We start from the raw sequence: 17,472 nt of genomic DNA on the forward strand, positions 1-17,472 counted from the left end.
TGCTGGCAGAGCCGTTTGCCAGACTGAAGTTTTATGTCATGGGAGGCTGGATCATCTTTGATCTTAGTGAGAGTGATTAGTTATTAAAATTCAGACATTTGTGTACAATTCTTGTCAACCCTCTAAAAAATGAAGCCTGCAGCAATAGGCATTAAACTTACTCTGAGCAGAGAATGACATAACACACATAGACCATAGTTCAACGTCTGATAACTTACATCAGCTACAAGCATCCCAAATCAATACATCTAAAGGTACTCCCCATTTTCATTTTTGGCATAGCAATAGTATGTAGCAGAGTATTTCTTTTATGGTCTGTCTAGGAACTTTACTCTTAATTCCTATGCTCCTTTCAGATGAAAAAGGCAGGGGAAATATTTGCCTATTTGGCATTACTTAGAAAGTCTTCCAAGTACTGAGTATAATTTAAAGTAGCACCATGTGTTAATAAATTTCCTTAACTCATTCTCAAATTGAAAATTTTTCAAGTAGACAGTATTACTTTGAGCACTTTGTGTGATGATACAGCTGCTTTTTTGGGGGGGAAAGCACATTTGAGTACTTTTCACAAACATATTACACCCAGTATGAAGAAAATACCAAAGTCTTTTTGTACAAATAAGATGGTTTTCAAATAATAAACTTTTTAACTTAATATAGAATTTCAGGTGTTACGTGGAAGTGGTATAAGTTTTCCTAGCCACATAGGCAAGAGTTAGTCATTCAATATACTGTGCCAAACACATAATAGAACTAGAAGCAGAAGATACACATCAAGATATCTGCTTTTTTATATTTAACAAGTTAAATACTTGCATATTTCAGGTTAACAGCAACTCTGGATACATATATTGATTCCTGTTAGTAACACAATACCAAACTTGAATTAAACAAGCAGAGTATTTGGTATACTATTATATATATTATTATGTATGACACTGGTTTGTTTACATATTTTTTTTTAATTTCTGGTCTCCTACATTTGATCTACTATTGCAGTGCAATACTGATAATTATTAATCTGATTACGTGGTTCCAGCTAAAGGCATAAGGCCTTAAGTTTTCTATTTATCATGGGTCCAACTGCTCTAGGGCTTTATTTATAGCTTCTTAATTGTTCAATTTTAAGGTAGTTTTTAGCCACTGCCAAGTAAATCTTGAAACGAACAATGAAAAATAATAACATTGAAGAGAGTAGTCTTCCCTTTCTTAATGATTTAGAATTCACAAATATTGCTGCATTTTCAATGTGTCATGTGTTGCCAGTTACTAGGCCTAACACAAATGACACAACCAGCAGAAAGACAAACCAGTAAGGTGACTGTATTGAGTATAGAAAAGTCATTCCATGAACAGTCACTGGGGGTACAGACAAGTCAGTCAGTTCACATGCAATCAACATTACCCACAACGATCCCAAAAAAGACATCACCTGACTGACAATGGGTGGAACAAACAAGGAACCAAGGTTTCCCATAGATGGAATGGGGAGCAGCCAGGTCAACAGATTGAACACATAAGATAAAGGTGCCCACGTGGCAGCTCTCACCCTCCTAGCCCGCATTTATAAAGGCCCAAGCTGACCAGGGCCCAGCTCCAGGGAGAGCCAGGAGGTCCTTCCTCAACCAGGACGCTCTGTGAAGTGCATCCACTCCACAAACAGACACTCCTGACTCCCTGCCAGTGGTCCCAGCTTTTATCCCCAAGCAGACCCCTGACCTTTGTCAGCTCCCTGCGGGACCCCTGGGGCTCATTTCCCTTCTGGCTCTCCCTGCAGGGCCGGCCGCACCCTGGGGGGAAGCTCTAAGGCAAACTCACCCCTCTGGATGAAGGGCTGTGGGAATCACCCATATGTCAGCCTTAATTTGGGGCTTGGGGTTCAGACCCCAGCATTTCATCATGTTTTACGTGAGCATATGAGATGTGGATGATACTAATGTTGCTTATATTGGTAGTTTTGATGATAACCTGAATTGTAAGTTGAATGACAAATAAAGGTAACCTGAGGAGTTCTGCTCAGGATTTTTATGTAGTGGGAAAGGGGCACCACAGAACCCACTGTCTGTTCATTACATTGCTGTATACTAAATCAGTAACTAGAAAAGAGTGGATTTCATGGCTCTTTAGGACCAATTCTGGAAGTTCTAGTTTGGCCTGCGTATCTTCCTTGCAAAAGAAAAATACCCATTTGAAAGAACTTGAGATACATTTTCAAGGATGACTGATAAACATCTGGCATCTCTTTATGTTCTAAACTTCATATGTAGTATGTAAAAATGCATGTTATGTATAAAATGTGTGTGTATATACAATGGAACTTGAGTAGGTTATTTTTAGACATATTTTCAGAAGTAAATGTCACTGTAAGACTTCTTGTCCAGCTTCTCCACTCCTAACCCCACAGCTTTGCCCACATCACAGTGTGTATGTGCATATAAATTTATACACATTGGCTTCTGTTTAATCTCTAACAGCACCACATTATTGCCTGTGGTTTATGGCTAGATATGTTTAAAGGAAGTGTAAGTGGAAATAGTTACTGCCTTTAGCTTTCCCTCAAAACAAAAAAATTACCTTTTACTAACTTTAGTACCAGTTGGGTTTCCCTTCAATTAAGGAATTGTAGAAAAAGCTGAAATTAGTTCCTTTTCCAGAAAATTACCTTTATAATAAGTATGATTTGACATTTGAATGGCTTTGAATATAGTCATAGCAAAATGACTGATGCACGTAAAATGCCAGAATTACTTTCTTTTCCTACCAGTTCAAGGAAAAAAAAGTGCTTATTTTTGTAAATGATGTTGTTGCAAATTGTCGTTTGCTTTAGGAGGCATCAGTGTATCAGAGCAAGTGTGCAAGGAATACATTTTCATATCCTATCATGGCTTTTAAACATAAATAAGCCCGTTACTATTGATCGGTCTATTTATGCATCTAGCTTTCAGATGTGTAGTGCTTGTAAAGATGAAGACAATAGCTGTAACAATGCTAATCAGCCTAGACTTGAAAAATATTCCTCGTGCCTTGTACACCATGGAGGCAGGCTGTTAGAGGCTCTCTTGGAATTACTCCATCCAGCTGTGTTGAATAGCATCTACGTTAGCCACTAAATATCATCAAAATCTGTGGCTATTTATATAGTCATTCTGAAAGTTTTTATTAAGTTAGTCTGTATTTAGTGGAGGGAGTAGTATAAATAGTACTGGGTTGTGTTGTTATTACTGTGCATCTTAAATTTCAATGTTTTGTAAAACCTTTTCTCCTAGGTATTATGGAAGAAGGCAGCAGCGTTGCAGTATTGATACCAGCTCTTGGGGAACAGGAAGCGGTGCTGATTTCTGAAACAGTCCTTGGCCCAACACTGCAGAACGGGGAAGAACAGAGAAAATGTAAAACTGATCCACTAATCCACGTTATCCAGAAACTAAGCAAAATAGTTGAAAGTGAAAAGTCACAAAGATGCCTTTTAGTAGGGAAAAAACGATCCCATCCTAGTGCTTCTGCACAGTCTTTTGATGCAGAAGATCTTTGTGAAATTCCGGCTAAAGCAATTGAGCTATCTGTTATTGCCACTAAAAAGACTGAAGAGCTACAAGCAGATTATTTCGTGACTGAATGTCTTCCACAAAGCAAAAAAAAGGTGACCTGCTACCAGTGTAGTCTATGTAAGTTTCTCTCACCTTCTCTCTTAACGCTTCAAGAACATATAAAACAACATGGGCAGAAAAATGAAGTGATACTCATGTGCTCAGAATGTCACTTTGCTTCCAAAAGCCAAGAAGAACTTGAATCCCACTTCCAGAATTACCATGAGAATGATGGTAAAAATAGTATCCAGACAAAAGCGCAGCCAGGTGTGAATGTCACAGGTTCATTCTTGCAAGGGCCGGTGGAAGGAAGTAAATCGGTCAAATCAGGGACTGATCAGACAGGAAATCTGGAATGTAAAGATGTAACTCAGTCTACTCAGATGCCTGAAATGGGTAGGAGAAAGTGGTACACTTACGAGCAGTACGGCATGTACCGCTGCTTAATTTGCCGGTACACCTGTGGGCAGCAAAGAATGTTGAAAACCCATGCTTGGAAACATGCAGGGGAGGTTGATTGCTCCTATCCTATCTTTGAGGAAGAAAATGAAGCTACCAACGTGTCAGAGACGGTTGTAACTCACACACCTCATAGCATGGATACAGTTGTTCTTTCTTTGGAAAGCAGTGAACTCGATATCCACAGCGAACCTTCTCTTCAACTTCAGATTTGCAATTCTGAGCAACTGTCACATAAATCACTCGTAGGAACAAATGTAAGAGAGGAAGAGATGTTAAATCAGTCGCTAGTGCATTCTCCTACTACAGAGGTTTCGGAGGAGACTGTATCAGATACAGAACAGGATAACACAACTGATAGTCTGCTGTCATCAGCACAGAAAATCATCAGTTGTAGTCCAAATAAAAAGGGTCACGTTAATGTAATAGTAGAGCGTTTGCCAGGTGCTGAAGAAAGTGTCTTACAAAAGCCTTTCTTGATGAACACTGACATTGAAACAGAAAAAACATTAATCTCGGAGGAGTCCCATGTTACCTGTGAAGAACCTGATGAAGTGTATCGTTCAGGTGAAGTTCAAGAAGTAATAATTGGGTGGAGTAACACCGAGAAGAAAGATAATGAACCATGCTCGAATAAAATCATAACAGCGGATGAAAATGTGCCTCCTGCACGAAGAAGGACAAATTCGGAGTCTTTACGTCTCCACTCTTTAGCTGCAGAAGCTCTAGTGACAATGCCTATCAGAGCTGCAGAACTAACAAGGTCTAGCTTCAGGACTCTGACTGGAGAAGATGTCCTGGATGCGGGCGCAGGACAGGGAGAAGCTGATAGCCCATGCACAGCTCATTCAAAAGTGGTATCCTCGCTTACGAACCCTCCAGAGGAGTTGAATGGCTTAAACCAAAGCGAATGTGCAATAGTTGAGCTGCAGAAAGAAGGGCCAGAGTTATCAGAAGCACCCATTAAAATGGGCATCAGTATGTCACTGCTCACTGTCATTGAAAAACTGAAGGAGAGGACAGATCAGAATGCTTCTGACGATGACATTTTGAAAGAGTTACAAGACAACGCACAATGCCAAAACGCAAATGATGCAAATATTTCTGGAAGTAACCTAGTGGAATATATACCTAGTGCAGATCGACCCTACCGCTGCCGCCTCTGCCACTACAGCAGTGGGAATAAGGGTTACATAAAGCAACACCTGAGAGTCCATCGCCAGAGGCAGCCCTACCAGTGTCCTATCTGTGAACACATTGCTGACAACAGTAAGGATTTAGAGAGCCACATGATCAACCACTGCAAAACGAGAATGTATCAGTGCAAGCAGTGCGAAGAATCCTTTCATTATAAGGTAAAGTTCTTGCCCGTGTCTGCCTGTCATAGCTAAATAACCTATTTTGCTACTCTTTAAATAACTGATGATCCATCTTTCTAACTTAATTCAGTCTGACATCCTGGCTTCATTGTCATTACAGATGGGGATTATTGCCAGCAGCACTTTCTGAACGTACGATTCAGCTCTAATTATTCCTCTTTACCCGCTAAAATAAGCTTCCTTCCTCATCTAAGTTATTTTCCTGAGGACCACGTTACCTACGTGTTCTTCTGCCCACATGTAGCAGCTACAGGAAGAAATGGAGGCATCCGAGAACTTAATAGTTTAAACTTTATAAAAAATACTCAAAACGTGTCACTAGTTGTGAGTGTGTGCAAAAGTCATGGTGGCATTTGGGGGTAACGTGAGATACTTGAGGCAGAAATGCTTTTATTTTTTCCTCTGTTGTGTTGGTCTGGGTGTTCTGTAGAACTTATATCTGAAAGATGACACAACAGAGCAGAATAACATACTTCTGCCATTTTTATAATGGCTGTTTGAAGCATTAATGAGTGGTGCCTATGTACTTATTTCAGTACTCAGGAATATAGAATAGGGAGCATCAGTGCCTAGCTGTGCAACTGAAACTCTCATAGGCAATAGCAGTGCAAATTTTCCTCCCTTCACTGTTGTTTATTTCTAGTTTAAAAAAATGTACACGTAGGGTAGCAAAAAGCTCTCTCTCCCCTCCTCCTCAAGCAAGCAGAAATAGGAGTAACTTCTTAAGTCACCAGGCAATAGAAAAATTGACTCAATTTTCACACAAGCCATCCTCTAGTCTCCAATCTAATACTGCTTTTGGAGGATACTCATTTTAGTGGATGAACTGTTTGCCACTTGTCTGTGGCAATGGGGAAGAATTAAATTTGTTTTTTAAATAAACACAAATCATATAATCCTCTCAGTCACGCTCATCAATCTTTTATGTTATTAATTAATTTTATTTACTTTTTTTTCTAGTAAAATTACCTGAGTGATAATCTATCTATATGTTAACATACATTTTATACTGGTTGGTCGTTAAAACTTGAGTAATGCCACAAATTATTGCAATATTTGAAATGACCAGTGCATGTTTGTAGGTTGTGTTTAAAAGTGGGAATTTTTTTTTTTCCAGAGCCAACTGCGAAATCATGAAAGAGAACAACACAGTCTTCCAGACATATTTTCGACAGCTACATCTAACAAACTAATAGTTTCTGGTTGGTCCTTAAAACTTGAGTAACAATGCCACAAATTATTGCAATATTTGAAATGACCAGTGTATGTTTGTAGGTTGTGTTTAAAAGTGGGAAATTTTTTTTTCAGAGCCAACTGCGAAATCATGAAAGAGAACAACACAGTCTTCCAGACATATTTTCGACAGCTACATCTAACAAACTAATAGTTTCCAATGAAGTAGACGAAAGAGAAGGTACTGTTTATATTTACACATGAAACTACAAAAAGTCACTCATCACTGGTTTGCTGTATTTGTATAAAAGTGGCTTTAAATCTCAGTCACGCTGAAATGTTTTCATACCTGTTCCTAACCTTAAATGTATGTTATTTGCAATGTGCAAGACTTACCATAGTCAATTTTGAGATATCTTATTGGCAGTTATTAAGACCTTTTTAGCACCTGTGTTCTTCTCATGAAAAACAACAGGCATAGAGTGTTACTCTGAATTTTTAAGGAAAAAAAAAAATCATTTTTCCTTCCTTCAGTACTTATGGTATTTTCCAAATCACCTACAGCACACAAAAGAAAGCCTTTTTTTAAAGTCACAGTGGTAATGTAGTTTGCTATCAGCATATATACACAATGCCATCCATTCTGTGTGGAGAAACTATGTGTTTAATTATGGTAATGTCCAAAATGAGTCATTTGTTTTAGCCCTAGGGCAGCAAATGTGAGGCATTCTGAAAAGCAACCTGTACCTGTAATAGTTGTCAGGGTAACAGAATGTTCCAAGTATTTGTTTAACTGTGTGTCTGCTTATAATTCAACAGTGTGTGTTTTAAAAACAACAACAGACACCACAAGACTCCATCTCTTTGATGTGTTAAGATAGTGTGATATGGGGAAAAAAAGCCAAATTTTGAAATTTGGCAGAAAATGTGGTCTTAAAATCCTTGGAGTATCCTGGAGGCCCGATATTTATTATTGCAATTTGAATGCATACTCTTTCTGGTGAATTAAAGTTACTAAAAATATTTACAGCATTTTTATTCTGAAGGCAACACTGTAATTATTAGTATTTTGTGATTTTAGAGCGCTGTGGAAAAATACTAGTAATTATATCACCTCTGAAGAACTGTGGGCTGACCTATTTCCATTTTGTGCACATAGCTCTTTGCTCTCCTGACCGTGGGCTCTTGTCCGTTTAGACAGGCAGATGTGCACTTTGGTAGTACATAGACTGCAGAGGAAATTTCTGGGTTCTATTCTCACTTCTACAGCTGATCAGTGAGTATGAAAGTAATCACTGCAATTGATGCAACTGCTTGTGAAAAAAGGTACTCACCAGAATGAGCCAGGGTGGAGAGCTTGAACCATTAATGATTTGCCCAAATCAGTGTCTGAGGTGTCGGAATAGAATGAGATCTTTAACTCCTGACTTCTGTTCTGGTAGCTCCCGCTGCCTCTTTTTCTGGCTTTCAGTATACAAGTTAGAAACTTAAAAGTTAATTACCACACCAGCCTCAGGTAGAATGGCTCTTCCCAGCTCCTTTTTTACTCTCATGAATGCAGAGAGCATTTAAATTCAGCAAATGGATCTGTCGTGCTTATTACATCCCTAAGGCCCAAGCGTGAGAGAACATCTGAGGTGTGGGGAGACAGGGAGAAGGCTGGGGAGGGTCTGCTGCTAGTGGGGACATTCCCCTCTAGGTAGTTGGGGCTTTTTCTTCAGAAGAAATGGCATAAATTTTTAAATGGAAGTGATGAAATAAAACATTGGCTGGTTACCAATATCTATAAGCACAGCTTGGACAATTCTGAGGATGTTTTGAGGCTGGGGGGGGTCTGCTGCCAGTGGGGACATTCCCCTCTAGGTAGTGGGGCTTTTTCTTCAGAAGAAATGGCATAAATTTTTAAATGGAAGTGATGAAATAAAACATTGGCTGGTTACCAATATCTATAAGCACAGCTTGGACAATTCTGAGGATGTTTTGTTTGTTTTAAACCAATATTTTTAGACACGGCATGATACAGGAATAAGTAGCTTGCAATGCCTGAAACATCAGATTTTGGGCAATGCTGTGCCTTTTGAGCTAAAGTCATGTAGAGGTGACTGAAAATCAAGATGTCTATCTGCTTTTGAATGTAGTATGTTTTAATAAGGTGGGTTTAGAGTTTATATTCTGATCTTATAACTTAACTTCCATGAAGGAGTAGCCCCTGTTGGAGAAAACTGCCTGCTTTCAATTTAATTACTTCAGAGATTTTTTTTTTTAAATTTTTTTCTCATTATTGTCTTCTAAAAGTGTTACAGCCACGCACTTTAATTGATTGTTTACCCCACATGAAATCCACTAATGTGGCTTGAATGAAAACAGTTCTCCTGTTAAACTTTTATTAACTCATACTGTGGAATGCTTAAATTATTTCAGAACCAATTTATAATCAAATTGCAACACCACTGCAGTACAGCAATCTCTTGTCAAACAGATGTCATCCCTATAAAGCGACACAAAACAAAGAAGTTTATGGCATAGCATCTGTTTATGTGAAAGATGCCTGAGTTGGAACAGTTTCATTTCTTGTTTATGAAATAATTGGTCCTAAAAGTCTCTTTATTCATCATGGTTGTACAATAAATTAAAAGGGAGCATTATGACACTGGATATGATCGGGTTGTAAATGTCTAATAATGAAGGAATAGGGTAATAAGCAGAATTGCAGGAGCACCTGTTACTGCTGCTAGGGCAAAGCTATGTCATGCCCATGTTCATTTCTGAGACCTGATACACTCCATCCAGAAAGCAAAAAAGGCCTCAAGCCCACTAGAAACAAGCCAGTGCAGGGAGAGGGGGACAAGACTGCTGTTTTGTAACAGCAAGAGATTAGATGGTGCATTATAATTTATGTGTATTTTGTTGAAGGAAAAAAATAAAGTAGTGATGGGTGTAAATAATTGCTCCTGAATGTGTGCTACGGGGTGGTTAGCCACTTAAAACTAGGCAATAGATAATACGTTTGCATAATGCTTTAAAAATCTCATTACATACTCTTTGTTTTAAACTCTCTGCCTAAAAAAGTCCCAAAATCATAAGAGAAAATACGCAATTTGGAAGCTGTTTATTCTAAAGCTGAAGAATTTTAAGAGGGAAAACCCATTCAATTAGAGCATGGAGTAGCTCAACATTCACAAAACCACTGCTCTCATAGATCTGCAGCCCAGCGAGTGTCTTTATATTCATTTGAGATCTAAATAAATGTGCATTCATAAAAGAACAACTGTAGAAATATAAACTCCAAAGTCTCCAATTAAGATTATTTTGATAATTTACATTAAAGGGGAAAAAAAAATCACTATATGAACGTATTGGTGGAAAAATTCTGATATATTTTGCTTTAAGGTTGACTTGCAAAGAGTGCGTGTTATACATTACTTCCATATTGTTTTTATAAGAACACTAGAAGATGGAACACTGTGTCATATTTTAAAATAAAAAATATCTTTTTTTTTTTTTTCCTGTTACCTTGGTACACCCAGACTTATGCAAATTTTATTTCAGACTGTCTCTGTGTTCAGTTTACTCTTCTATTTTATATGACATACTATATATCCTTCAGAGTAACCCTCAGGTTATAACCAGCCCTACCTAATTACTTTAAATCTTTAACCTAAAGTACTGAATTTTGGAGCGAAAGTTTAATTAGTGGTAAATTTTCCTTACTATTTAAGTTAGCTATGTGACTGCATCCCTAGGATAATACATGTAAAACTTATTTTGACATCATTCAATGCCCACCTGTGGCAAAAAATAAATCAAAGTGAAAAGTTGAGCTTTCCTTTTGGTTTACTTATTTATTCTGCAATGTGTCCGTAAGAGATTTACCATAAAAATGGTTAATTGTTACTTTGATAATTAAAAGATTCAGTCTGGGTTATTGGAGTCTGACATCATCAAGAGGAAACTCCAGAACAAAATAATCTTTACAAACTCTACTCAGTGTATTTGACGCAGGAGATGGGACTTCTGTTTTCAGGATAAACTCTACAGTTCCTCCTGAGTTCAGCCTGCTTGTCCTATTCCTCCCTTCTTCAGCTAAAAAGAATTGGAATTCAGGAGGTGATAAAGGCAAGAGTTTCAGTTAGGTTTTATTACTCCACACTGGAAAGAAGTTCATGGTATTTGGGCCAAAGCAGACGTGTGTCTAAAAAGTCTACATTCCATCTTTTTTGACAGTTACTTATTTCAAATTTCAGACTTGTCTATCTTTTCAAACTGCAAGTGAAAGAGAGGCAGACAGACCCTGCTCTCAGGGTGACACGGACCTTCAGGGCTTGTGACCTGGACCATGACCAGTATTATTCAGGTGTCTGGATAGAGGGATCCCACTTGGGAAATCAGAACTTAGATTTTTCAGGGAGGGGAGTCATTCTTGGATCGGGGATGAGCTGGGAGGCCTGGGAAGTAGATCAACTGATATTGTCAGAGTTCTTAAGGCAATATCTACTAAAAACCATCCAGCTAATATACCCTTTTCTGTTCTACCTAGGATCTTCTGGTGTAACCTACTAGTAGTAAACCCCTTCACAACACAAACTAATGATTTGTTTGTGCTGGAGATGTGTTTCATAGGAACATGAAGAGTTTCTGAAGTCTGTTCTTGCAAGATTTGAGCTTTACTTTGTCTCTCACGCATTATTTATTGAACTGTATATTTATTTTGGTTTGGGGATATACTTTAGTAATGGTCTTTACCCACCAGAGAAATTCTCCAGTGATCTCTATCAGAATTTCTTCAAAGCTCGTGTACATAACTGAGAGTAATGGCTCAACTGTTCAGCCAGCAAATAATAATTTGGTGTAAAGCTAAATGGACTTGAGCACCTTACTTGCACTTGGAAAAAAAAAAAAAGTAGAATTACTTAGGCTAGTAAAGAGCAGAAAGAAAACTCTTTGATTTTAGTGTGATATTTCTTTTGGCAGTAGTGCTGATTTAAACAGCTCCAACCTTGGTGTTCCTTCATGTTTCTGCTGTTGCCTCATTTGAGAGGTGCATGAAAGCTGTGTGGTAGGCTGGAATGGGAAGATGACCTGCATAAAAAATACCATCCATCTTCACAAATGTTAATATTTTAACTCAAATCGGTTCCATTATTCAGTGAGGGAGCAGGAATAGGGCTGTTTAAGTCTACACACTTACATGTCAAAAATATTCAAACTGTGCACTTGCGGGCACACATTTTCCTATGTTAAATTAGTCATTAGCCTTTGTCTCTGGAACCATTAATTTTTCAAGAGCCTCTTTCATTCTGGAAAGAAAAAATGATTTTTGTTACAATTGCTTTTTAGTAATGTAGAGAAGTTCCAAATTATTTCGTGACACATCTGGTCAGTATCTGTTTGGGGTTTTTTTCCATCTCAGATCCTTCTCAAAGTGTGAGTGGTTCTGGATGATAAAGAGGATTTATATGCTTCAGGAAGCATTTTGCTTTTCTCTTCTGTGATTGCCAGTTGGAAATCTGTCCTTTCTCAACACCCATCTTTCCCTTTGATTTGATTTATTTTGCAAAGCAGTGAAACTGCTGGGTTCAGCAAATTTTATCACATTTTGCTGTAACAGGATTTTAAGCCAACCACAAGGAAGAAGGGAAGTGTCTGCATAGAGAGGAGAATGGGTTTCCCTAAAATTTTAATAATTTCAATAGATGGTAGGGCGAATGCAAAACAGCATGGTAAATAATCTATACCTTTGTTATCTCTATGTCTATTGCCAGTTTGCTCCAGATACTTTAAAAGAATTATTTATAGATAATTAAAAGTATTGCTTTAAAATGTTAATCCACGTTTCATAATTCAGTTGCGCTGAAATTTTGACCTGAGAACTACTCACAATGCTGAACGCAGCTCTCTAAACCAATGGATTTTGTTTCATATAGGAAATAAGTCTTCAGTTCAGAAACTGTACAGATGTGACGTGTGTGACTACACGAGCACAACCTACGTTGGTGTACGAAATCACAGACGAATCCATAACTCTGATAAGCCATATAGGTAAGTGTCTCACCATGCCACATGCCTGGCTTACTTCTTTGAACTAAAAAGCTCACTGAATTTGCCTGTGCAATTTTGAAGAGCCTATTAAAGAATTTAAATTACATAATTTTATGGCAGATTTGAAGGAGCCACACTTGCTGACACTGAAACTGTGTAAGATTTGTATCTTTTACAGGGTGCATCTTCTGCTATTGCTGGTTTTCAGTTTGAAGCATTCAGATGTGGAAAAGGAAATAATTACATTGTAATACTGAACTTTGGCCAATAGTAATAACATATTTCTTGAACACCTTGCACGCTTAACATCATTTTGAGTTAGCTTTATTGCACAGTGTTCTCCATTCTCATATTGCTACTTTGCACATGGGCTTCTATAGAATGTGGCAAAATTCTGCCTTTTGTCTCGTTGCCAGTCCCCTCCTCTTTTTCACAGGTTTCAAACAATATTAACACGCTCACTTAGGATCAGATTTTATAACTTCTTTACAAGAATGTTATATAGATTTATATAGAAACTTTGGTATCTAAAATCATGTGTAATGTTAGAGCTCAGGTCCCCAGCAGAAAAATAAATCATGCATTTTTCTATTGGTTGCTGCATAAATTCTTGCAAATTCAATCTATGCTCATTCAGTGTGGATCTCTGTCCCTCCCTAGTGGCTAGGAAATACATCTGAGTTAATAGAATTTTTGAGCTAAAATACTTCTGTCTTTTAAATACAAATTCTGGAAACTCAACACCTTGAAATGCTGAGCTCAACCTGGGACTTTCTCTTTTGGATAAACAAACCCAGAAGACATGCTGTATTTTGACTTGTGCATTATAAAGGTATCTCATAACATAAGCAAAATATTGCAAGATGTTTGCTCAGAAAGCAAATGTGGAATACATTTTTTTTTTTCCTCCTCAGAATCTTCCCTATTGCTGTAATTCATTACTTAGTGGGGCTGGAACAGCAGCTACTGTAGAGTGTCTTGTATGTGGTGGTTTTCTGAACTGGTGGTGTTAGCCAGCCTGTTTGATTTCAGAACCCATGAAAATGTTCCATTGGTGATACAGACTGCTGCATATTAATTTTAAGTCTACTGATCTGGCTTGCTTTTCTTACTATTTTTTCATAAGCCCCTTAGACAAATCTGCAGACCTGGTAGGATACTTAAGCCACAGCCTAAAAACCATAAAGATCAAGTATTTATAGTATTTCTCCTTCTGAAATACATATTCCTCAAGCCTTTCATAGTATCAGATAGCAACCTACTATATTAGTGCCATTTTTATAGATGTAAATATATTTTGTTATTTGTTTGGCCACTCTTCTGGATATTAAACTGTATAGCCTCCAGTGATGCATTTTTGTAGATTTGATACCTTCTATATTCTAATACTGTACAATTAAGTCCATTCAAAAATAAAAGGGAGTCATCTCAAGTATCCTGCATTCCCAAACTGTTTCACACTATTGAGCAGACTTGGTAAATACTAGACATTTTACCATTTCAAAAAAAAGAAATTACTAAAGTCCTAACAGATTTGCAGAGTTTTAGCTGAGCTGGATGGCTCAGTATGTTATATATAGGAAGCTTGTGTGGTAGTATATTGATATCTGTGAATAGCATAGTGTTTTATGTAATACTTTGGTATCTAAATCTACACTTTTATGTATTTTTTTAATACAAAGATATTGTTACAGAAGTAAAAAAATTAAAATTTAGACAGTGCTATGTGATACTTGTCTTTGGGCTCTTGAATCTACACACTTGTTGATCTTGTCACTGACTTCTATTTCAGGTATAATGCTCTGAAACTTAGACGTTTTATTACTAAACAGATAGTTTGGCTTTTAATATGTCATGAGAAACATGACTGTTGCATTCAGTAGAACATGTGTTCTTGAGGAATAAGACTTACTTCTAAATACACCATGTCCACTACGGCTCCTATGGTCATACTCTGCATAACATAGCCAAGCAACTTGCATCAGGGCTGCACCCATTCAAGTGCATCCACTTCTTCCTTATGCTCCCCAGCTTGAGGAGAGTTGGGAAGGGATGCTTCCCAACTTGAGTAAAGGCACAGAAGATGTCAGAAAGGAACACAGTCCATATGGCTAGTAATTCTTGCTCAAAGGTGGAAGGTATTTCGTGCTGCAAAAGATTCTTATGGTCCAAAAATTGAAAGTTAATGTCATCGTTTGGACTTTTGTAATTGTTGTTAGTCTTTAACTGTAGTCTTTCCAGATACCTTTGCTTTCTCATGGATTTTTATTTCTGGAATAGTGCTAGCAGCTAACTGTCAGATTAGTTTACTTGTTGTTGTCTCTTTAGATGTCGAGTATGCGACTTCGCCACCACAAATATGAATAGCTTGAAATGCCATATGAGGCGCCACCCCCAGGAGCATCAGGCAGTGCAGCTAATGGAACAGTACAAGTATGTAATAGTTCTAATTTGGCAAAAAGCTGTCGTAGTAGTCATTTTGTTATGTTAAGATACAAAGCAGAGTTCAGGTTCTATTCTTTTCCTTCTTAGAGGCATTCTTCATTCCAGTGACTTTTGGGGTTTTTTTTGAGAGAAAGAGATTAGCTGTGCCATTCCAGGGGATGTTTTCTCTGGCAAATGAAAGATGGCCATGACCTCCTGCTTGTACAGTACCCAGTTTTTTCTCTCCAGAATAGGATGGTTGCATATCAACTGCCTATTGCAAGTAGTGTCTGAACTGAGTGGCTTACCAATGCCTGGAATTGTTTGGAAGAACACGTGTGCCAAAACCACACCAAGGGGCCAAGGGCACTTCTAACATTTAACATTAGAGATTGTTAAATTCCAGTCCCTCGGAACATTCCCCTCTAATATACTAGACTAGGCACACCCTTTGCATATACATGTTAGAATCCAGATTGGCATCACACTGCCCTAGTTAAGAATTAGCATGAATAGTCATTATGTTTAAGTGAGGTGTATATTCTCTCCAGAGGTATGTGTAGTTTATATATGTATATAAAAAAGTTGGCACAAATGTGCGCAATTGTTCACTGATAATTTAAAAAAAAAAACCCTAAAAGCTGGGAAAGAAAAGAAAATCAGGAATGTTCTGAACATTTCTCAGTGTGAGATTTTTAAAGGCAATAGAAAGAATCCAACTAAAGCACATTCATGTAAAGGTTTCTTCTCAAGAAAATCTGCTTCTATGACCTCGAAGTTCGTCCACTGCATTTTTTTCCCCCAAATGTTCCTAATAATGCCAAGTTCTATTTGCCCTGCTGTTATACTTCACGCAGCATTGCTAAGGGCTTTTTAGGATACACCTGAACGGTACAGTTTAATAATTCAACATATATCAGCTATAGAGTTGAAAGGGTTCTGCTATTAAACTCAATGGTAAAATAATTTTGTTTCTCTGGGAATAATTTTGTTTCTCAGTCTGGCCAGTGCTGTAACTATACATTAACTGTATGATCATAAACTGCAGTGCACCAGGTTAAAAACTATTGAGTTTCTGTGTCTTTGATTTGAACTGTATACTGAAGCAGTCAACACCATTTGGCTCATGATACTGTTCTCAGCAAAGTAAATCTGATTAGTAAATCACCTGAATAAATTAATGTACCAAATGTACCAGAAACGAGACTGTAATTAAAAGGGGATAAAACAAACACTGAATTGTTGCTGTGTTCGCTGTATTAGTAATCCACTGACGAAGATGTGTTAGTGGTGCAGAAAAATCATACATATAATAAGACTAGTAGAATACATGTGCAGATAGAATGGAAATAAGATTACGTATTGATCTTTGTGTTTTACAAAAAAAAAATAATAATTTTGGCCTAACTTCATCTGTAAATTAACTATAAGGTCTGCTTTTTATCTTATTTTTAATGATGCCATTATTTTGTAACAGCCTTACTAGAAGTACCAAGATTCTCAACCTGGGAGTGAACTTGCCTGTATTTGAAAGCATCCATTTTAATTTGTAAGGTTTCACATTAGAAGGAAAAGAGAAAAATAGTATAGTACATTCCAGATTAAGTCATAGAGAAACGTGAGCTAGAAGGACATGACCTATTACCCAGCAGGACAGAGTTATCTTGCTACATAAACAAGGCAATGTACTATGTGATTGTGATTTTGGCTGTCTTCCACAACTTTTGCTGAGCAGAAATAGTTTCCTGTCTATGATTATTTGCAAGACATTTATGGACTAACTCCTAATGTCATTAACAGGATTGGTAAAACTTTACTGTGTAACGCTGTTTTACGTACACCTGCTTGTGTTTCCAGATTATATTTCTGAAAAAGGTCTTAAAAATTTACAAAAACCTATTACTATAGTAATCATTTTAACAGGCTTATCGTGGTGTAACATAAAGGGATCACATTGCTTGAGAAAATCACTTTTATTCAGGAATTAGATAAATTATAGCTAAGAATTCATCTTAGTTTATTAGAACAAGGTCACCTTCAGTTTCTAGAAAAAATTGATCCTGGTCTTTTCCATGTGACTTGAGCTGAAGATGTCCAAAGTAGCAGGTAGCTAAGCCAAGTAGCTTCTTCATCCAAAAGACAAGGAGCTATGTCATCTGCCATGAGGACCGTTCTGCTCTAGAGTGGTATCATGCAGTATCTCTCATCTTCTTCGTGCTGAGGTGACTAATTCATCATCTTAGAAAACACTTCTAAAAACACTCCTCTGTTCTATGTTCACATATGAAAAAGTCCTATGGGATTTGATCAGTCATGGGTTATTTGTGTTTGTAAATATACATCTCTATGTAACATAAACAGGATTTATTCTTCAAGGTTCTTTACTATGTAAGATGGTTTTACAGGGAAAG

General features: G+C 37.4%; 1 protein-coding gene across 1 annotated transcript in view; it reads left to right on the top strand.

The window, feature by feature from the left end:
- The first annotated feature begins 343 nt into the window (after positions 1 to 343).
- ZNF507 (zinc finger protein 507) overlaps positions 344 to 17,472 on the top strand; it is an 18,436-nt gene continuing 1,307 nt past the window's right edge. Inside the window, exons 1-4 of the mRNA XM_008941204.1 lie at positions 344 to 365; positions 3,267 to 5,401; positions 6,734 to 6,839; positions 12,523 to 12,637. Coding sequence (XP_008939452.1) covers positions 344 to 365; positions 3,267 to 5,401; positions 6,734 to 6,839; positions 12,523 to 12,637 — 2,378 coding nt within the window. The remainder of the gene's footprint in view (positions 366 to 3,266; positions 5,402 to 6,733; positions 6,840 to 12,522; positions 12,638 to 17,472) is intronic.

This window comes from Merops nubicus, unplaced genomic scaffold (genome assembly GCF_000691845.1).
Source record: "Merops nubicus isolate BGI_N331 unplaced genomic scaffold, ASM69184v1 scaffold10540, whole genome shotgun sequence".
Taxonomy (NCBI): Eukaryota; Metazoa; Chordata; class Aves; order Coraciiformes; family Meropidae; genus Merops; species Merops nubicus.